Source organism: Pleurodeles waltl, chromosome 5 (assembly GCF_031143425.1).
Source record: "Pleurodeles waltl isolate 20211129_DDA chromosome 5, aPleWal1.hap1.20221129, whole genome shotgun sequence".
Lineage (NCBI taxonomy): Eukaryota > Metazoa > Chordata > Amphibia > Caudata > Salamandridae > Pleurodeles > Pleurodeles waltl.
In genome coordinates, this window is record NC_090444.1 from 75,557,409 (window position 1) to 75,566,952 (window position 9,544).

At 44.9% G+C, this 9,544-nt stretch overlaps 1 protein-coding gene across 2 annotated transcripts in view; it reads left to right on the plus strand.

The window, feature by feature from the left end:
• LOC138295363 (uncharacterized) overlaps positions 1–7,758 on the plus strand; it is a 44,056-nt gene extending 36,298 nt beyond the window's left edge. For both annotated transcript variants that reach the window (XM_069233605.1, XM_069233604.1), the window contains exon 2: positions 3,590–7,758. In XM_069233605.1, the coding sequence (XP_069089706.1) occupies positions 3,648–5,096 (1,449 nt within the window). In that variant the 5' untranslated portion in view covers positions 3,590–3,647 and the 3' untranslated portion in view covers positions 5,097–7,758. The remainder of the gene's footprint in view (positions 1–3,589) is intronic.
• Positions 7,759–9,544: the final 1,786 nt, after the last annotated feature.

Genomic DNA, 9,544 nt, shown 5'->3' on the forward strand with positions numbered 1-9,544 from the left:
GAAGCAGCCTCAGTCTTCCACCAATTCCTTCTCATACCACTCCTGTAGGGGGGAGGTTATTGCACTTTCTCCGCAAGTGGGAGGTTATAACATCAGACTCCTGGGTCATCAGCATTGTGGGGAAAGGCTATGCCCTTCCCTTTCTGGAGTTTCCTCCCCCCATCCCGCCCCGCCCATCCTACTGTTCAGAGCATCTCCTGTTGCTAGAACAGGAGGTTCAAGTCCTCCTTTCAAAGGGTGCGGTGGAGTTGGTTCCAGAGCAGGAGAGGGGTCAGGGTTGTTAATCAAGATACTTATTGATCCCCAAGAAGGATGGTCGGTTGAGACCAATCCTGGACCGGAGGATCTTGAATTGGTTCCTCAAACAGGAGAAGTTCAAGATGCTGACCCTGGCTCAGGTGCTTTTGGCGCTGAACGATGGAGACTGGATGGTGTCCGTCGACTTGCAGGATGCTTACTTTCATATACAGTTACTCAAGTCGCACAGGAAGTATCTCCGGTTTGTGGTGGGATCGCAGCACTATCAGTTCGCGGTCCTTCCGTTTGGTCTTACTTCAGCACCTCGAGTCTTCACAAAGGTGATGTCCGTGGTTGCAGCAGAGCTCAGAAAGAAGGGGATAGCGGTATTTCCTTACCTGGACGACTGGTTGATCAAAGCCAAGTCTCCGGAGCTTGTGTTGCATCACCTACAGTCGACAACCCAGTTGTTGTTCGACCTGGGTTTTTCAGTGAATGTGCCCAAATCTCACCTAGAGCCCTCTCAGCGCCTCCTGTTCATAGGGGCAGTTCTGGATACAACATTGAATCGAGCCTTTCCTCCGCCTCAGCGGATTCAGGACATTCAGGCGTTGACTCCAGTGTTTCAAAGTGGAGCGGTCGTTCCAGTCCTCAAGGTCCTGCGTCTGCTCGGTCTGTTCTCTTCTTGCATTCTGTTGGTCACTCACGCTCGCTGGCACATGAGGGCTCTTCAGTGGTCCCTCCGGAAGCAGTGGTCTCAACACAAAGGGGATCTCGAGGAATTGGTAAATATCTCCAGGGACGCTGCGGCGGATTTAAAATGGTGGATTGCGGACGGCAATCTTTCTCAAGGAAGGCCGTTCTCGCAACCTCCGCCGGTGACCACAGTAATAACGGATGCTTCCACTCTAGGGTGGGGTGCTCATCTGGGGGACCTGGAGGTCAAAGGTCTTTGGTCTCCAGTGGAACAGATGTTTCATATAAATCTGTTGGAGTTGCGGGCAATACGTCTGGCTCTCAAGGCCTTCCTCCCTTCCCTTCGCGGTCAGTCGGTTCAGGTCCTGACGGACAATACTACCGCGATGTGGTATATAAACAAACAGGGAGGAGTAGGGTCGTACCTTCTCTGCAGAGAAGCTCTGCGGCTATGGTCCTGGGCAAGGGACCATCTGATTTGCTTGGTAGCAAACCATCTGGCCGGAGTCTTGAACGTGCGTGTGGACAGTCTCAGTCGGCATTTCTCAACCGATCACGAGTGGCGTCTCCATTCGGATCTAGTCCGACAAATCTTCCAGATGTGGGGGTTCCCTCTGATAGATCTTTTTGCCACTCGGGAGAACTCTCACTTGTTCTGCAGCCTCCAGTATCCGGTGCAAGGAACATTGGGGGACGCGTTTCAGATCACCTGGCGCGACCAGTTACTTTACCCGTTCCCCCCATACCTTCAATTCCTCGAGTTTTGAGGAAAATTCGCCAAGACCGGTCCCAAGTCATCGTAATAGCTCCGGATTGGCCAAGAAGGGTATGGTATTCGGATCTTCTCCAACTCTCTCTGTGCCCCCCGCTCCGTCTCCCTCTCAGGGCAGACCTCCTCTCGCAGTCGCAGGGGCAGGTTTTACACCCCCACCTCCAGAGCCTGCACCTTTATGCCTGGAGATTGAACGGGGCAACCTGAGTTCCTTTTCTCTCCCACCTGAGGTAGTGGATGTTATTTTATCGGCCAGGCGACACTCCACTAAATCTATCTACGCTAGCAGGTGGGCTAAATTTGTGATTTGGTGTGGAGAGAAACAAATTGATCCCTTACGTGCCCACTTATCGGATATCTTGTCGTTTGCGTTGTCCCTAGCACAGAGGGGTTGTGTAGTGGCTACAGTCAAGGGATATTTGTCGGCCCTGTCAGCCTTTCTATGCCTTCCAGACCAGCCTTCTTTATTTAAATCTCCTATAGTGCTAAGATTTTTAAAAGGTCTCATTAATAAATTTCCTCCCACTCCTTTCATTATGCCCCAGTGGGATTTGAACCAAGTCTTGACTTTTCTTATGGGCTCGCCGTTTAAGCCGATGCATTCTTGCCCTTTAAGGTTATTGGTTCTGAAGACAGTTTTCCTTGTTGCAATTACTTCAGCAAGAAGAGTGAGTGAGCTGCAGGCTCTATCTGTAAAACCCCTGTATACATCTTTTTATGGGGATAAGGTGGTGTTGAGGACCAAGGCTACTTTCCTGCCCAAGGTTGTTTCACCCTTTCATATGGCCCAGACAATTACTCTTTCCTCGTTTTATCCTCCACCTCATCCTTCGAAAGAGGAAGAAAGACTGCACCGCTTAGACCCGAGGAGAGCGCTGAGCTACGTGGACAGAACGAAGGATTTTAGGTTGGAGGATCAGCTCTTCATCGGGTACGTGGGAAAGAGGAGAGGAAGGGCAGTCCACAAGAGAACACTCTCCAGGTTGGTCATTCTTTGCATTAAACTGTGTTACTCTCTGGCAAAGAAGGAACCCCCTGATGGAATAAGAGCTCATTCCACCAGAGCTAAGTCGGCCTCTTTGGCCTTGGCTAGGGGTGTTCCTGTGGTCGACATCTGCAAGGCCGCAACTTGGTCATCCCTCCACACTTTTGCGAAGCATTACTGCTTGGATTCAGAGGTTAGGAGGGATGGCCATTTTGCATGGTCAGTGCTGCAGGATTTCTTGGTTTGACCATTCAGGCACCCTCCACCGAGTGCAGTACTGCTTTGGGACTCTATTCATTAGGTGAGGAATCCACAGGTAGTTGTATCCATCAGAAGAACGAGTTACTTACCTTCGGTAACGACTTTTCTGGTGGATACATTAACTACCTGTGGATTCCTCACGGTCCCACCCGCCTCCCCGTTGCCTGTCTGGTCTGACCAAGTTATTCTTGGTTGTGCTCCTCTTGGTATTTGAGGGCTTGCAGATATATTGTATATATTTATGTATTTAAAAAAAAAATTGAGATTTTAGAATGATGTTTTTATCTTTTGGTGTTATTAAATATTGTTATATGATTGATTGTTTCAATGGCCTATTCGTCTCAGGCACGTAAAAAATGTTGGTACTGACGTCGGCACGTCGGCGAGGACCTCTTATTGCCTGTATGACGTCAGACGGCGTCGCGTGGGCAATTGTGACGTTCTCGACGACGTGCAGAAGCTAGGAAGAAGATTTCCGTCGAATGCTTGCGCAAGGGGAGTATTCAATAGGTGAGGAATCCACAGGTAGCTAATGTATCCACCAGAAAAGTCGTTACCGAAGGTAAGTAACTCGTTCATTACATGTGTTAGTCCTGCATGTTGATTCACCTTGTTCTCTGTTTTGTGTTGCTTCACAGCATCATATCATTGTGAACCTGATCGTGTTACTTCGCCATTTCCATCATTTTTGCAAAGATGGCCAGGTCCCTCCCTACTGGACGTATATGTTACATTTTCAAGAATGGTGAGAATGAAGGGGTCCCAGTTTGTTGGAACTGCCAATGCCGGGGGCAGCACATTGATCCAGAGGCATGGTGTGACAGCTGCCAAGAAATGTACTTCCAGCATGTAAGGGGTACTGAAGCAGAAGAATTCCTTCAGTGGAGGTCAATGCAGATTATCAAAAACTTGAAGGAGCATATGTGCCATGGTAAAGCAGTAAGGGATAGTGCTCTGGAAACACCCAACTGGGCTGTAGATGAGAGACTAGATGTTGTTACTGTTGAAGATGAAAGAGCAACAATTTATGGCTTGAGTCCTCCAAGGCAGACTTTTGATGAGGAAGAGGTTGAAAGCCAAGGTACTTCTTTAGTTAGTATCAACACGGAACATGATAACGAAAGCTGGAAAGTTGCAGAGCTCCGTGACAACACTGAAGACATCTGCATTGCATCTGCTGCCCAGGATTATATGCTGGTGTCTTTAGAGAGACAGACCAGTGAGAAATGCATTGTAAATTATGAACAAGATAAAATGTCATTGCCAACCAACATACATGCAAGATCCTTGCTGTACATGGCTGAACTCCCAGATGATTTTGCAGCTTTGAAGGTCAGTGAGTGGTTGGAGAGCAGTGTTGAGCTTACTGACGTTGAGAGTATATGCTGTTCAGAGGTCACCAACTTACTTTCAGAGTTCATGGATGTAGAAGAAAGTTCAGTTGCAAAGTGCTGTGTGGAGCAAACCAGCAATGGTGAGCTTGATATTTCATGGAAAACAACATCAAACGATTTTCATAAGCCAAATGCAAGGCATCCAGATGACGTTCTGACGTTTGAAGCACGTCAGAGCACTGTAAGTAATAGTGAAAAATCATGGGGTGCTAGGTGCCTTCCGCTTGTTTGTCAAAAACAGGATAAACAAGGTGTCAAGAATGATGCAAACAAGAAGAGAAGAATCCAAGGCAAGCATGCTGAAAGGGTTATCCCGGGACCTACTAAGGAAGTTGTACGAAGTACAGATGTATGGGTGCTCCCAGCTACGCCTTATCGAAATTGGCTTCCACGGTTAAGTAGGGCAGAAATGGAAGTCCGCAAATTTGTAAATGAAGTTTGGGGTATGGAGTATCCTTATGTCCCAGAGGAAGTGATGGATTTTGTGGAAGCTAACAGAGAGGAATGGCTCAAATGCTGGATTGTAGAGGAAATCAAGAAAAAGCGATTAAGTTGTCACAGAGAGGATCATCCTCACTTTATAAAAACCATTGTGCGTCTTGTACATAACTGGCAGATAGGACGGAGTATTCGAAAGCATGCTGTAGTATACACTGACCCAGATGGACATGAGCGGCTGACAAGTGTGCGAATCACTCTTCCAGATGGAACTAAGGTTGAAAAACCTGACCCAGATCACTATGAGTTGTGAGTGTTAGTATGTGAAAGGTCTCTTCCTAAACAAGGACTTGAAATTGAAGTTCCACTGTCCCTTTTTTGTGCCACCACTGTCCCACCCTTACTCCGCCTCTCCAGGGCTTTAAACTTTTTGGGGGCTTTCCAGCTGGAGGAACATACTAGAAGTTGACAGCGATCAGATGCATCTGCCATGTTCTTTTGTAAATGCAGAAAGGATGAGATCTGCATAAGCAAACCCCAGCACCACAGCCACCTTTCTCTACCTGCTTTTAAGTGACCTGACACTGGCCTTGTCCTCCTTATGTTGTAGGTTGTGTTGAAAGGGAGTCGGGCTGCTTTAAGCGTGTGTCTCATCACTGCCATGTTGTAAAGTTATCTTCTTTACCCCAATACTGAAAACATGCTATAAAAGGTCCCGGGAGATAGGTTGGGTAGAACAGTCCTGAGGTACAAAAAGTATTACATTAGATTGTCCGTTTAATTATCAAGTGTTTCCCAAGGGACTAAAAGATACATTTACTCAGTTATATTTCTTCATGTTTTTTTTCTCTTACTAAAAGTTTGAGCTCATTTGCCTCTGTGTAGGCTGTTTTCCAGTTCCACGCTGATTGATAATCTGTTTTAGATGACAGGTTTGCCACAAAAGCAGCCTTCTTTTAATCTGGCCTCCACTGCACGTTTGCAACACTAGCAGTCATTAAATACCAACCACATGACCTGTGGAACTTTCTGCTGTCAGGCCATTCCCTCTTTTTTGTTGAATGGCTGCGAATATTGCTATTGAAATAAATAATCACTAAACATCCTTAGAAAATATATATTTCTTTTAACTGCACTTTCAAATTTATGAATCCCTAACTTCGTGAGCAATATTTTTTATTGATACATTGCATCTCAATTTTCAAAATACTACATGAACAGCATCTTGTTTTCACACCCTACAGCCCTGTGAGAAATCCAGTACTTGTGCGAGTAGAAATAATAAATACCCTGTAATTGAAACATTGCCCTTAAATATTTTCATTTGTAATCGTTTCCATTTTCAGATGATTTTTTTTCTTCCATTAATTGTAGAAACCTACAGGCCTTTAGGAGACCATTAAGGTTATCTTAAACATCTTAAATTCTGAACCAGCCAAAGTACTGTTTTAGTATGCAAAGGGCCTGCTTTATAGTTTGGCAGATGAGAGACGTGCACCAAAACTTTATTTAGAGTGTCTGGATAGCAGTGCATTCTAAATAAGATGGACTGGACATTGGCTTATGTTTGATGGATGTTGTGCAGCTGGCAAACCCTAAACACATCCCAAGTTGTGAGTAAGTGTGCACTGTTGTGGCCTGTACATATTATTTATTGCTGCTGTGACAACTGTTGGCAATCAGTGAGCCACTCATGTTGATAGGCACTAGGAAGGCCAGCAGCTACCTAGCCTCAGCATCTATAATGAGTGTACATTTTTATGAACTGGCATCCAGCTTGATCAACCCATCTACAAGATTTAACGGGGCATGGCTATTTTATATCGAGTTTTAACAAACATAGCATTTGATTACAGTTCAGACGACTTAACAGCTCAAACAAATACCATAAACTTTAATGTCACATCATGTTCCACTTCAAATAGACACAAAACAAATAGGAGGCATGTATGCAGGCAATGAAGTAGCAGAAAAGAGGAATATATAAAGATGTGATGCGAAACGAGAGACACAGGCAATGGTGAGAAGTACAAAGGATGGGCACTAGTATCCTCCTTAGAAGAGGGGATAATATGCGAGACAACTATCAGTGCAAACATTGTTAAAAAAGAAACCATAAGATGCAGAGACAAGTGGTGAGAATAAAAGAGTGGAAATAAAGAGAATGGAAATACATCCATGTGCAAGTGCCTGGTCGCCAGATGAAATTAAGCTGAAAGGGTAAAACAAAGAGAAAAAGGATGCACCATATGAGTATGAGACACAAATCTACTTAGACTGACAGCATGGAGAACTGCAAAAATGAAGAGTAGAATGTTGATTTAGAAATGAGAATAATGTGAGATTAAGACAAGTAAAGCAATGAAACAGTGGAGAAGAACACTGACACTGAGGAAAAGAGAAATATAAAGACTCAGAGGATCTATCAAGAGGAGATTGTTGAAATAAGATTATGAAGCCAATAGAACACAGAATGAAAAGTAAACCTCAAAGTGTGGAACATGGAGAAAAAAATAGCAACAGGACACTGAAGAGTAGAGTACAAAAGGGATAAAGTATTGGTGTATAAACGTCTTAATTAACGTAGCACAATTCTGTGTCTTATTATGATTTCTTTCTATCCACATTATTTGCCACCAGGGATCTGTGTGCAGGTTAATTTTTGTTTAAAAGCTATGTATCCAGCATGTTCATTGTGAATGTTTATGCAAACCGTCTGTTGATTTTCTGTGTTATTGCTATTTCTTCATTTAGGCAATTTGACCATGTGTTAATAGGTTGTTTGCAAGGTACCATGTGTTCCCTTTGGATGTTTGCAGTATAAAACTTAAAATACGTTAATAAATCAATCTACAACTGTTAACATTAAAGCTGCTGTTCTGAAATGCATCTAGACTGTGCTGCAAATGGTTACACAACCTGCATAGAGACAGAAAGAGAGAGAAAGAGACAGTGCACCTAGGCACACTTTTTTGAACATTATTTTTATTTCATTGCTGTTAAGTCTAAGAAATAGCACACTGCTGCAGTAAAATTCACATTAAATTGCTTAAGCGATCACAGCCTCATCACTTTGTGAATTTGTCTCCACCCCACCAATATGTTCTTTTCAGTTCAGAGACAAAGGCCCCACTATACATCCCAAGTTTTATATTTTGTAGATAGCCACAGGTTCTGTTGATAGTTTTTGCAGTCCCATGCACATATTCATGACTCGGATTCATTCTTCAAGGGTAGAGGGATCAGCTCCCATCCACTGCCTGGCTCTGTCCCGCATTGCCACCATCAGGTCCCAGGGGTGTCCACCTTCTCCTATTCAAGACCCAGAATAGCCTGTTTGGAGGTAGGTACCAAAGGAAAGCATGTTGTGTAGTTGAGCGTTTGATATGTCTTTATCCAATAATGGGTAATCACTGGGCAAACCCTTAAAATGTGAAATAATGGCACTCAACAGCACAGACCGTGATCGTTGCTTCCTTCTCCTCAAAGTTTAATAGAGTCGTAATATGATCTTTGGAAATATGTGAACTGCATTAGCCTCAGTTTGGCAGAGGGGACCAATTTTCTCACAGCCATCTTGGCTTCTGACCACTCATTATCCTCAAGGAGGTCCACATCCTAATGCCATTTAGCCCTCAGGGTGTCTGGGGAGTTCACCAGTAAAGATCTATATGTGCAGGATATGCTCTTTTTCTCAAGCAGCTCCATCACAATCTTCGGTTCCAAAGGATTAAGGGCCAGATGTAGCAAACTGTTTGCGACTCGCAAACGTCTAAAATCGCCGTTTGCGACTCGCAAATGCGTGTTTGCTATGCAGAAATGCATTTTGCGAGTCGCAAATAGGAAGGGGTGTTCCCTTCCTATTTGCGAGTCACAGTGGTATGCAATTCCATTTGCGACCGCGTACGTGGTCGCAAATGGAGTTGCAGTTACCATCCACTTGAAGTGGATGGTAACCCACTCGCAAACGGGAAGGGGTCCCCATGGGACCCCTTCCCCTTTGTGACTGGACCCAAAATTATTTTTTCAGGGCAGGCAGTGGTCCAAGGGACCACTACCTGCCCTGAAAAAATCCAAAACTAAAGGTTTCGTTTTTTTTTTTTAAATGCAGCTCGTTTTCCTTTAAGGAAAACGGGCTACACTTGGAAAAAAAACTGCTTTATTTAAAAGCAGTCACGGTCATGGAGGTCTGCTGTTCCCAGCAGGCCTCCATCCCCGTGAGTGCCCAGAGTCGCTATGGGGGCGCAAATTGCGACCCACCTCATTAATATTAATGAGGTGGGTCTTTGCGACCCCATAGCGACTCGCAGAAGGTGTCTGAGACAACTTTCTGCATAGCAAATTGCAAGTCGCAATTTGCTAGTTTCCTACATCTGGCCCTTAATTCTGTAACTGCCATCAATACGTGGTTGTGTTGTAGAAGTCCACGACAGAGGTGCAGTGAGCTGTAAAATTGGGACATGTGCAAGGAAGAGCCCTCAGCTGCACAGATGTTTCGATTTGACCACCAGCCACACTTCATCCACTTTTGAGATGCCAGTCAAGTCCCGAAACCTGCCAGGCCAGAGCCATGAGGGAGCCAGATGCCCTGCCAAAGAGAGACTCTCCCCCACCCCCAGCCCTTGGATTGTTTTTAACCACCGGATAGGTTTCAAGGCACTGTGCCAGCAAACCAGAGAGGTCTTGGTCTGCTTAGGCATCGCTGTGGGGATGGAGGAGTATCTCAACACCTCAAGATTCTACATGTGGAGGAGATCAATA